The 13,163-nt window shown below is 39.6% G+C and overlaps 1 protein-coding gene across 1 annotated transcript; it reads left to right on the top strand.

Annotated features, from left to right (window-relative positions):
* The first annotated feature begins 677 nt into the window (after positions 1-677).
* On the top strand, positions 678-11,495 carry LOC146691226 (signal transducer and activator of transcription 1-like). The gene is made up of 24 exons (XM_085434539.1): positions 678-786; positions 1,610-1,737; positions 1,921-2,065; positions 2,160-2,255; positions 2,672-2,749; positions 2,842-2,920; positions 3,469-3,557; positions 4,864-5,015; positions 5,119-5,283; positions 5,378-5,470; positions 6,003-6,062; positions 6,197-6,226; positions 6,315-6,402; positions 6,514-6,555; positions 6,741-6,824; positions 6,943-7,044; positions 7,135-7,270; positions 7,929-7,981; positions 8,068-8,144; positions 8,266-8,405; positions 8,585-8,755; positions 8,973-9,030; positions 9,122-9,194; positions 10,444-11,495. The coding sequence occupies exons 2-24, from the start codon at positions 1,610-1,612 to the stop codon at positions 10,591-10,593; spliced, it is 2,289 nt and encodes a 762-aa protein (XP_085290665.1). The 5' UTR covers positions 678-786; the 3' UTR covers positions 10,594-11,495.
* Positions 11,496-13,163: the final 1,668 nt, after the last annotated feature.

Raw genomic sequence — 13,163 nt, 5'->3', positions numbered from 1 at the left:
GCTGTAATTTCTTTTGTATTTATGAAATGCAGACATAGTTTTTGACTGCTAGTGAAAATAGTTTTCCTTACAAATAATTCTCTTATACTGCCTTCATATTAACTCATTTTTTGCTTTTTAAATAACTTATTTTAGCATTGCACTCAACAAACAAATCTTCCCTAACAAAAAAAGTAACTTCAAGAGCCAAGCTGCATTATATTTCTTCACGTCAATATAGTGGCACCCGGGCTGCCAGTGTGAGACCCATGTTGTAGAGGGTAATTTTGTTTCTAAATAGGAAAAAGGTTGTTGGGAAGAGATTACAGGGATTTAGCAGTGTGGGGAAAAGAAGGTGCAAAAATCCAAAACAAAGACACCAGACAGTACAGACCGATACAGACACAAGACAGTGCAGACACAACAGTGCAATAGAAATGTGCAGAAAGAAAAAGTATTGTGGAAAAAAACGGATAAAAACGGGTTCATGCGCGCTGATGTGCAACAGCCCACCAAACTGAGCTGAAACCTGCACAGAAAACAGCTGTTTTCAGGGTTTCAACATCTGGCTGTTGTTATTTTTTCTTTACTTTGTGACTTGCCGGATGTCGAGCTGTGCGGCCTCCAGCTTTACGCACTCAGCAGGACGAGTTCTGGAGAATCACGTGGTGAGTGTGAGTGGGCGTGTGCAACGGAAGTTCGCGTCCTCGTTCTTGAGGCAAGAATTAACAGCCAGATCAGAAGGCTGGAGGTCTCTTGTGATTTTTGTCCTGCTTTCACCTGTCCGACAAAGAGCCACCCACCAAGGTAAGTCATGATTTCTGCGCAAAGAAACAACTTTAGTTCTATTGCGGGCAGCCTTGTGCGCAGCTTATGGCCCACTTTTCCTCCAAAATGTGCGCGATCCTGATTTTTAGAAGTAGGTAATTGTCTGATAAAAGCTGTTAAAAAGGCAAATGTAAATAAATGAAAATCCTCGGTTCTTGAAGTTGCTGCGGTGTTGTTGCATTTCTTGGAAATCCCCTCCGATTATATTAAAGAGCGGGGCAAAACTTTCCAGTGAGCTCAGTTACATTATATTTACCGATAGCTGGCGACATCAATACGCCACCACAATCGCTTTGCATTACATAAACACATAAAACTAATCAGGTCATCATTACTCACACCTCACTTTGGTGCTGTGCTTATTCGAATTATTTTGAGATTTCCACGTTCTCTGTGTCCACAGACATTCCCTTTGGCTGATAAATAAGATAAATATAACTGCATGGGAGTTTAAGTCAGCTTTTAAGGACTAAGAAAACTGTCAGTGTGATCACTTTTGAAACTGCACTTGTTATTCACTTGTTACAGCATGTGATCTGACGATTGGCGGTACACATTTTCAGTGAGCGTCAGTCATATTTGTATGATTATATATGGTTATAGTCATGGCTGCCCTCTTGGCCAGGCCACACGTAAAAACAGATTTTTAATCTATATAAAACTTTATCTTAAATTACTCTAGCGTAAGATGTATTTCTGTTAATAAAATGGAGGAAAATAACGGTAAAGACTCCTATCACATCTGTGGACCAATCAGAGGCCCTGAACTCGTAAAAAGAGGTTCGTGTCTTTGTGACTGCAGATGGCTCAGTGGCAGGCCCTTCTGAAGCTGGACTCTGCACTCCAGAGCCGGGTCTGCCAGCTGTACGAGAGAAGATTTCCCAAAGAGATTCGCCACTATCTGAGCACCTGGATCGAGAACCAGGACTGGTAAGACGGGGCTGGATGCAGGAGCAGGGAAAATAGTTATGGTCTAAGATTAAAGAGCTTTAACTTAATAATATAGTAAGTTGTACAGTATGATGTAAGGAAGATTGTGAAATCGTAAATTGTTTTTCAGCACATGCAAACAGATGCAGTCCTGCAGTTAAATCTTCTGTTTCTCTGCATTAGGGATTCGGCAGCTGTGGACGAGCACAGAGCCAGAACCTGTTTCCAGGCTCTCCTGGTGTTTCTAGAAGAGCAGTGGTATCGTTCTGTTCAGGAGAACAATATTCTGCAGGGGCCAGATTTTTCCAGGATGAAGGACTACCTGCTGGTAGAACAGATATGATGCTCTGTGCAGAAAAAAAATTTTATTATTTGAAAATTCACTTCCAGTAATGATTTGCGTGGTTCTTTCTGCTCCTTAGGGGCATTTCGAGGGTGAGCCGCTGAAATTGGCCCTAATTCTGTCTGAATGCCTGAAGGAGGAAAAGCAAATTCTGGCTTCGGTCTCTCAGCCTCAGGTCAGTTAAATGCTGTTCTAATGAAGAGCCTGGTTTCATTCCTAAGTCATATTTACACAGACAGGTCTGTCCCAAGGTCACTGCAGTTAACCAAAAGTAGATATGAAAAGATTTTAGTAGAATCATAACTTTGATGCACACTAACTGTAAACATGTGCCTGGGTTGCTTATAGAGAGAGTTACAATTAACGGCAGAAATACATTTTCCCGGACCAGTGAGTAGGTGGAACTGTAAAAATTGCTCATGCTAACAGAAAACGTAGCATTGTGAGTCATAGCAAAGCAAATATGGCAACACGTTAGAGCGAAACTGTGATCACAACCAGAGGAAAGGAAAAGTAAATATAAATTTTAATTATAAATAAATATTTGATAATAATTGCAAACATGTGACAGAACCTTCTTGTTTTTGTCAGAGTTGCAATAATTCAAGCATGCAACAAAGCTGGAGCGAGTTGGACGACAAAGTCAATGAACTGAAGCGACAGACTTTGGTAAGATTACTGGGATTTTATTTTCAGCCTTCCAAGAAGGATAAATGTTTTCCTCTTGGTTTTTAAACCAATGCACTTTTACTCTAATGTAGGAGACCAAGAAGGAAATCAAGACACTGGAGGGTCTGAATGAAAAACTGGACTATATTCTGATGGCCTGGCAAAATAAAGGTACGATAGCACGACCACATACTGTATATAAAAGATGGACATAGTCGCCATGCCATTACCTACTGGTTTTTGAAGTGTGGACGACATTAAATTATTAATTTTAGCAGTGTGATTAGTAATAAAATCCTAGAAATTTCACTAATCAAAACTGAGGCCGTAACTCAACACAGCCCTTGCCCATCGTTAAAAAGGCACAAACACTGCAGTGACTCAAGTTATTTGAGCGGAAGCCCAGCAGACATCTGACAGTTACCGATGCCTCTGTCATCTGTCAAACTGGCCATGCCCTTCAAAGTAGGGAAGGAGGGAAGTATCTGCAAAGATTAAACCTGTTTTTTGTAACAGGCTGAAAACAAGGTGATGTTGTGGCGTAAATTTGGGCATTTTAATATGGGAGTCTATGGGGACTCTGACTCACTGTCAGAGTCAACCTCAAGTGGCCACTAGTTCAGTCCCATTTGTCAGCCCAGGAGTTGCTTGGCAGGATTGGCAGGTCTGGTTTGTCACTCAGTTGTTTTTGACACAAGTGTCTTGTCTTCCTTTTCCAGTGGAGGAGCACACTGATATGACCCAGTCCCAACATATTGTTGATCAGGCATGTCAGAAACATGCAGTCTCCATAACAGAAAGAAAGGAGGTATGATAAATAATAATAATAATATGGTAAATGTTTGATGAAATGTTGGCATTAGTGGTGTAAACTAGTGTTTTGAAGGAAGGAAGGTTCAGGGCTTAAGCAATTAGCATCATGGGCTCATCCGGTTAGAATAAGAATAAGCAGCCATCTAATTCAGAATTATTCTCCGGGTTCTCCTTTTATTCTCAAATAAATAAATAAGGCAAAGAAGGAAGGAAACAAAGACACACATGGACTGCCACAGCCGAAAGAAAACAGGAAAACAGATTTAAGTTACTCATTCCCTTAAACAAGACATAAAATAAAACCCAAATAGAACCTCAGCTGCCACCCCATGTGGAAGTGAAGAAGGAGTGAGCCAAAAGTGAATGCAGTCCTTATATAATGTGTGACATATAATGTGTGACAGGTGAGTGCAATTGAGGACAAGCACCACACCCAATCAAAGGTGAGAGAACTAAACAAGGTGCATCTGGTGAAGTGAGTGGGTGTGCTGGGATGTGCCAAAGGGTGGGTCGCTACAACAACTAGTCTAAATGGATAAACCACATTCATTTTGATATTTTGTGCAATTATTATGAAAGCTTCATAGAAAATGTTCATGTCATAGATTTCTTTCATGATTGTTTGCATAGAAATCTAGAAACAAACTGGTTGGGGCAGTTTAGTAGAAACATCTATTATTTGCTATTGGTCTGTTCTACTTCATGTTTCAAATTACATAATACATAATTACCTAATCCTAGCATGAAATGTAAAACTAGGTCGCAGTAACATTACAAAACTGTAATTGTAAATGTTTTTACAGCATAAATGTGACATCGCATTTACACTGTACTGTAACGTTACTGCTGCATTGTGACCATGGAGCAATGTTGTCACGGCGTCATGTTGATGTTGGCAGCTTGCCAAATCATGACTAAATGCAACATTGTTTTTCTGGGGAAATATTTTTGAGCAAAAACATAGGTGGAAATGCCTTGCACTGATTGGTTGAACAAACCAGCAACCTATAGGCAGTAGGACTAAGTCAACTTTGCGTAGCAGTCTTCCCCTTTCAGACGTTGCCATTTGAAATGCAAATAAGTCATATAAGCTGATACAGCCAACAGCAACATAGATGACAGCTCTCAGAGTTATACTCATAGAACCTTGGGTTACGGTGGGTAACCTTTCCTTAACTGTTATTTTGCTGTGTTCAGATTTTATTGCGGGCTGTGAGAGATCATGTCTGCACTGGTCAGATGGTGAAACCTCTTCCCTCTCTTATGCGCACATATGAATCTTTTCTTTTTTTGTCTTGCAGATTGTGCTGCATCAGTTGGTTAACATTTTAAAGCAGACAGAAAAGGTTGTGGCGACTCTCACTGATGTGGAGCTGCCAGAGTGGAAGCGCAGGCAGCAGTTGGCCTGCATTGGAAGTCAAGATGACACCAGTCTGGACCACCTGGACAAGTGGTTAGAGCTCATTTGTTCTGCTCACCTTTGCATGTCTAAGAGAATCTGTTTTTCCTCTGACTTTTTACACTCAGCACTTGTGCCTGTTTTATTCTGTGTGCAGGTTTTCGACTGTCGCCGAAGTGCTGCTAGGAGTCTGCGAACAGCTGAAGAAACTTCAAGACCAGAACAGCAAATACAGCAGCACTGACCCTGCCTTCTGCCTCCCTACTTCAATCCCAGAAATGGAGAAATTTGGGCTGTCCTTGTTAATAAAACTAGTCACAAAGTGAGTCACTCTTTTTTTACATGTATAGACACACACACACTGATGCACCAACAGTATGAATAGTGACATGTTCTGTTGTGGTCTGGCATTGCAGCGCTCTGGTGGTGGAGAAACAGCCCGTCATGCAGAAATTTCCACAGCGTCCTCTGATACTGAAGACCGGGGTGCAGTTCAGTATCACAGTGAGGTAAGCATGCACTGACTTTATACACGTGTATGTCTGAGAAACCCAAATGTCAGCTGGGACTTCATGTCACTCACCGCTTCAATGTAATGGGAGTATGTAATCAGTTCCTTTTGTTTGTCTGTCTGTTTGTTAGCAGTTTAATGTTGGGGGAAAACGGGGTCAAATGTGAAAATCAGTGAAAACTTTATATTGCCCACAGTTTTCTGTGGCCTTTACACAGTTTAGGGTCAGGTCTGATCCCCAAAACTAAAACATTTCTTTATTAAACTGACGTTCATCTTATTTTGACTGCAGTTTTCTCTCTGAGGTCTCAGATGGACCTCATTAGGTATACTTTCCTTTTACCTGCTAATTATTCTTACAGACAAACTGTTTCTTAACAAGCACAGGAGTTAGCAGCTACGTTTTGAGATGAGACATTTTGACTGAAAGCAGTTTATGAGCTTACTTAGACCTTTTTACGTGTTTACTGGGCCCAAAATAACCAGTGCTAAACTAAAAAAACATAAAGAAATGTCTTTTCTCTTTTCAGGTTCCTGGCAAACATCCCTGAATTCAAATGCAGGTTCAGAGTCAAACCTGTATTTGACAAGTAAGTGAAAGAAAAGCTGGTCTGAAAGAGTGGCATAGAGTTCAGATGGAAATATTTATTTTTTGAACTTTTATTTTAAAAAGACCTTTTTTAAATTTTAAACCTTTTGTCTTTTTTCTCCCCACCAAAATAAGGGATGTTGCAGAAGCCAAGACAGTGAAAGGGTAGGTAGACTAAAATCTGAAATATACATTTATGAAAGTTTATATTTCTGTAATAAATGAGTACTGATGCTTTTTGTACTTGTCGCAGGTTCCGTCTCTTTGATTTCAACAGAGACGACTGTAAGGTGTTGGACGAGGACACAGATGGAGGCTTGATGGCAGAATTTGGGCACATGGTATGAAAATCCTCAACGTTAACAAAGCTTTATGTTTAACCATTGTGCATTCATATGTTCTTTTATACAGTACAGCTTGTAGTTTCTTATAAAAAAATTATATTTTTTCAGTCGCTCAAGGAAAGAAAATCAAGAAGCAAAAGCTCATCTGCGGTAAGAGAAGTTTATTTTAAATTGTCTTTTTTCACATGAGCATTTATGAGCATTACTATACTGTACACGTTTCAGTAGTATGTAGTCCTATAAATCTTGATGGAAAATCTTGAGGGTAAGCAGAGGTAAATACTAGAGACGTGAGCTGCTGCCTTACTCATGTTACTTTCTTTCTTTTCCCTTAGAACCATCTGGTAGTCACTGAAGAGCTGCACATCATCAAGTTTGTGACAGAGTTTCAGTACGCAGGACAAACGTGCAACATCGAGGTAAGCAGCATGAACTTCAGCTTTGATGGCGTTCTCTAGTCCTGATCTTTAAAAATGGTTGCTGTGGTGGAGGGTTTGTACTTTTATTGACTGGTTTCCTCCTCTGCTGTCGGTCCAGGCCAGCTCCTTGCCCGTGGTCGTCATCTCCAGCACGAATCAAGTCCCCAATGCCTGGGCCTCCATCATGTGGTGGAACATGGTGTCCACCAGTGAACCTTGGGTAAAATTTTGTTACAGCCAACAAACACTAGTAACATCTGTTAAGACAAGTCAGGAAACTTCATTGTGGTTCTGTGACTTTTCCCTTTAGGACCTGTCACTGTTCCTGAATCCTCCTCCTCTCACCTGGGAGCAGCTGTCACAGGTGCTGAGCTGGCAGTTTTTGACCGTTGGCAAACGAGGCCTTGATGAAATGCAGCTCTTCATGCTAAGAGACAAAATTATGGGTAAGTAAATAAAATCTAAGCTAATTTTTTGCAATTACTTTTTAAAAAGACATTTATATTTCATTTGCGTTGTTGATGGGAGTTAATTTTAGAGCTCATTTTAGTTATTAAGCTGTGTATATAAAGATATATCTTGCATATTGTGTGTAGTCTTAAAAGCCTGACGTTTCTGTATATTTTTTGGTTTTGAAAAACAATATCACTAAGGATCAAAGTAAAAAAAATATTTACTTGCATGTTTAAAAAATGTATATTTTTATATAAAATCAGTACTGACCAGTACAAAAATAGTTTTTCGCATTTTGGAAATCACTATTATTTTTACTGAAATGATACAATTAGCATGCAAAGCAGATTGTTAGCATAGATTAGCATGGAAAATACATTATTAGCTTGTAGCATACAGTAAAAAGCAGAGTACATAGTTGGCTTAGCACAAAATACAAAGTAGCTTAGCCCTGATGTGCAAACATTTGAACGTGCACATGAAGAATAAAAAATATGTGCACAGGTAAAAACAAACAAACAAATAGTGCAATGATTACACATGTACTATACTATCTAATATTAAAATTTATAAATACTATAAAACACTTTATGGTAATGTGTTTGTTTGTTTGTTTGTTTGTTTTTTTTTGTTTTTTTTTAAATGTAACAGTTGGTGCTGCTGCAGATGATGATGATCCTGTGTTCTGGAGCAGCTTCTCCAAGGTGGGTCTTAAGATAAGTTCCTGTAGTTTCCTTGAGTCTGACAGCAAGCACACAGGGGCTTGACTCTTTGTTTTCCTGTGAGGCAGAACGAAAATGCCTGGATCTGGATCGATGGCATCCTCGATTTAATCAAGAAACACTTGGTGGATCTTTGGCGTGATGGGTACGACTTCACACTGACATCCAAACTTAGATTAGCAACATTTCTTAAAGTTGTATTACAGTCATATACGGATGATGTGCTAATGTGGAAGGGTGTGGCGTTTCCTGTGTGCGACTTTCAGATCCATCATGGGGTTCGTGAGCAGGGAGAGGACACGCCTCCTGCTGCAGGAAAAAAAGGCCGGTACTTTTCTGATCCGGTTCAGTGAGAGCAGCAGAGACGGCGCCGTCACCTTCAGCTGGGTCGACCACTCCAACGATGGTATGTTTCTGAGTCTGTCTTCACTGAGCCCACTGAGGACAATTTAAATAACTCTGCTGGAGGAAATAGAATAGTTATAATTATGTATTCACTATAAAGTATATTTACCTTAAATTGTGTGTTTGCTGACTGCAGTGGTTTGTCCTGCTTTGTATTGATATGTGTTTTTCCCCCTGTAGAGCCTCATGTGCATGCAGTACAGCCATACACCAAGAAAGAGCTGTTGGTGTTACCTCTGCCAGATATCATTTACCGCTACAGTCTGGCATCCCAGCGAAGCAGAAATCCCCTGGTCTATCTTTACCCCGACATCCCCAAAGACACCGCCTTCGGACGCTACAAATCCCCCGGTATCACCTCTCACATCACTTCCTCCATGAAAATTACAACTAAATAAATAAATAAATAAATAAAAATCCTGTAGAAAACAGTGAATATAAATTTTGTCTGGTACTCTGTCATAAGATAAAGATAAACTCTGTCATAAAGTGTTTACCATTTCAAATAATGTTGAGATGATCCAGTTTACTTTCTGTGTAATGAGCTCAATCCTATCTGTCCACCCAGAAACATCAGAACCTTCAGGGGATGGATATCACCGCAGAATACCTTCTTTTATATCAAAGTAAGTAACAGTAACAAAAATGCTTCTGCAGTGTGTCTGAATTTAATTTTTATTCATTATTACAATCTTTTTTTTGTTTGTTTTTGTACAGCGATCCTACGCCACCTCCTTCTCCACCCAATGAGATCCACATGATGGAAATGGACAATGACCTGGAAAGAAGTGTAGGTTTATTATTTCTTTTTAGGTTTATTTTCCCGCAGCCCTTTTAAATAGACTTAATTCGTTGGGATCTGGATCTCGTTAAAGATCTGGTTTAAGAACAGCTTATTTACCATTTAGCTGTAGCCTGTTGAAAACATGAATACTAAAAGTGACGTACGACAGAAGATCCCAACGATCACACAGTAATTTTCCCTCACCAACACTGTATCTGTACCTCCAGTGATAATTTCAAAATTTACAGGTTGTCTTTAATGAGCCCGCTTTGTGCCGTGTTCAAACAGCCATTTCTTTTATTTGCATAAAAGACCACAAGAAAAAAATATGTTTAAAGGAGACTAAGGCTACATTCACACTGCAGGTCTTAATGCTCAATTCCGATTTTTTTTTTTGATCAAATCCGATTTATTTATTTTTTTTGTCTGGTTGTTCACACTAAAAATAAAATGTGACAGCAAACACGCTCTAGTGTGAACCGTTCACGGCCCTCAAAGCGGCCCGCATGCGTAAAAGAAGACGTCACACACGACGCGCTCTGTTTAGACCCAGACCAAACAGTATTGTTTGACTGATGGCCTTAATATAAAGACTTGTTTCGGACTTTACGTTTCCCAATTTTGCTTTAAGTTATAAAGTTATTTTGTTATTTACATATGGCCTAATAATGATCCTTATTGCTGTTTTAGAGAGGAGCGGTGCTTCAAAGGATAGTTGCAGATTTCTGTCAGAATCTGCAGATTATACAGTACAAATAAAATGTTCACGTTTCTCCAACGTTGTTTTCCCAACAGCTTCACTGACATCTACACTGGATGGCCAGGAAGCGTTCGCGATGTTTTCTCCGGCGCTGATAATTGGTGTCTGTCTTGTGTCAGTGATGTAAAAAACAGATTTAATGCGACTAGTCATGTCACAAACTTCAAACAGCAGTGTTTTCTAAAACACATATGTATCGGATTCAGTACCACATACGAAAGTGACCTAGATCGGATTTGAAAATATCGGATTTGTGCTGTTCAAACTGTCATACCATGATCGGATATGGGTCGCATAGGGTCAGAAAAGTCGGATTTGATGCGCTTTTGCCTGCAGTGTGAACGTAGCCTAAATGTTCTCTCTCTGTTGCAAGTAAATCACAACACATCGAATGCATCACATCACATGCATCACCTTCTGAGTATCTCCAGGTTTAAACCCTATCCCTTTCCTGCTGCAGCTAACTTAAACTAAACCTTCTGTGTTTCACTGCAGGCCAGCTTGAGTGAACTCCTCTCTTTTATTGTCGACTCGCCTGCTCCAGTCGTGTCCTGGGAATCTCAGCTGGACATCTGCCCAACTTTAGCTTCGTTACAGACATCATCGCCTGAAAACCTCTTTGTCGATCAGTTTAGTTTCAGCTAAAATCTGCTGGATTGCTGATCACACGCTGCACTTTGCTGGAAAAGAAAAGCTGTACTGTAAAAATAGCAACAATCAATGTGTATGAGATTTTAATTCAAAGTTTGTATTCACATTCTGTTTTTCTTACTGTGCTGTATATTTGGTATATTTAGTTTTGTTTGTTTGTTTTTTTTTTGACACTGTAATTTTTATTGATAGTTTTGTCACAGTTTAAACATAGACATGTTTTGCATTACAGGAGAAATAACCATGCAAGCACACAGTCAAAACAAAACAGAACTAAAGCGAACAGAAGGTGTGGGTGCCAATTCTAATCAACTACCGTATGCATGCCTGCCTTTGCTCAGCAGCATACATACTCCAGCTTATATATGTACTTTTATACAGGCATGCATCAATAGATATACAGAGTCATAGACCTTAAATGTTTTGTTCGTTCATTAATTTTCCTTGGTGCCATACAATGTCCACTTCTCCCACTTAGCAACGAAAATATCTTCCTTTAATCTGAGAATGTAAGTCATTTTTTCCATTGCATAGATTTCTCCAACAATATTTAACCAGTCTTGTGATGAAGGCGGAGCCAGTTTGTACCAGTTTCTTGTTATAGCTTTCTTTGCAGCTATCAATAGGATTTTTGTCAAATACAAGTCGTCGTACAGAACATACTCTCTAATATTCCCAAGATATACAGTTTTAAAATTGTGTGGTAATTGGTAGCCCAAGATATTGCCTATTACAAGACTCACGTTCTTCCAAAAATTATGCAGTTTCAGGCACTCCCAAAACACGTGCGTATGATGTGCTTCCACGTTACCACATCTTCTCCAGCATGGCAAACTGTCTTGAGTCTGTTTACTTTTGATTTTTGGTGTAATAAAGAATCGAGTAAGGTGTTTCCACCCAAATTCTCTCCAGCATCTTGAGTTAGTCGTTGTGTTCTGGGTTTCACACATACCTAACCATTCCTCAGTTGAGATATCAGTTTTTATTTCCTGCTCCCATTTCTTTTTTATGTATTCAGTTGATGTTGCCGTGTTCTCTCTTAGATTTTTATATAGTACAGAAATCTCCTTGAATTGGAGGCCCCTGTATGATTTAATTATACAATTCAGGATGCCATAAGACGTACGCGAACTTCGTATTTCCTTTGAAAAGTAGTCTCTGAGTTGCAGGTACCGGTAAAAATTGGTTTTCTCTAGACTATACCGATCTTTTAAATCTTGAAAACTCATCAAATGGCCATCTTTCATTACTGTACAAATCGCTGTTATTCCTTTTTGTTCCCACTTCCTGAATCCTGGGTCGTGAGCACTCAGTATATCACCAACAACATAGGCAGCCCAGTTTAACATCTTAACCTCCCTTTCCAACTTACTTTGTTTAACTAGGCCAAACCATATCTCTAGAGTGTGGGATGTTATAGGATCAAGGAAATGCTGTAAGGTTTTCTTAAGTTGCTCATTTCCAAGAAAAGTCTGGACTGGGACATCCCGTACTTTTATTTCAATATCTTTCCATTTAGCATTAAAGTTCTGATCACACCACTTTATCGCCGGTCTGGTTTGGGCCGCATGATAGTAATCTTTTAGATTAGGGAGTCCCACACCACCCTGCTTCCTAGATAGTTGTAATGTTGTGTATTTTATTCTAGGCCTTTTACCATTCCATACAAATCTAGAGATGAGCCTATCCCAGTCCTTGAATTTTTCCACTGGGATCTTAACTGGCAGAGATTGGAAAAGGTACAATAACCGTGGGAGGACACTCATTTTTATTGTTGTGATTCTTGCACTAAAGTCTAGTGTAAGAGTTGACCATCGGTTTAGATCGTGTTTAATCTGAGTGGTCAGCCTATCATAATTTGTTTTAAAAAGGTCACTCAATTGTTTAGTCACGGTTACACCCAAGTATTTCATTTGTTTTGCAGTCCAGTTCAGTCTAAACTTATTTTTAACCTCTTCAGATGGCAAATAGTTGAAAGCCAGTATCTGAGTTTTGGTCACATTAATTTTGTACCCCGAATGTTCAGCAAAGATATTAATTACATTAAACATTGGAATTAAAGTTTGGTTTGGATTTTCTAGGTAGAGTATGATATCATCTGCAAATAAGCTGATGATGTGGTCTTCCCCTTTAATACTTATTCCTCTTACCTCCTCACTTTGTCGGATGGCCTGTGCCAGGGGTTCAATATATAGAGTGAAGAGAAGAGGTGAGAGGCAACAACCCTGACGGGTACCCCTCTCGAGAGAGATTTGCTCCGTTAGGCTGCCATTGATTCTAATTCGAGCTGTAGGAGATTGGTAAATAGATTTGATACACATCACAGCACCGTCATCAAAACCAAACCTTTCAAGCACGGCATATAGGAAGTTCCAATCTACACTGTCGAAAGCCTTCTCTGCATCCAGGCTTACTAGGGCCGCACTGCCCTTTTTTGTTTGTATCGAGTTAACTATTTGGAGGGTCCTTCTTATACTATCTTGAGTTCTACGTCCTGAGATAAAGCCAGTTTGGTCTTCATTAATTAAGTCTGTCATAATTGCTCCATATCGCTTAGCGATTAT

Source organism: Copadichromis virginalis, linkage group LG16, assembly GCF_057382275.1.
Source record: "Copadichromis virginalis isolate Kocher_CV1m ecotype Utaka linkage group LG16, C_Virginalis_male_GT1.1, whole genome shotgun sequence".
Classification (NCBI taxonomy): Eukaryota; Metazoa; Chordata; class Actinopteri; order Cichliformes; family Cichlidae; genus Copadichromis; species Copadichromis virginalis.
The sequence above is the reverse complement of the archived record's forward strand: the minus strand, read 5'-3'. Positions and strand labels throughout refer to the sequence as shown.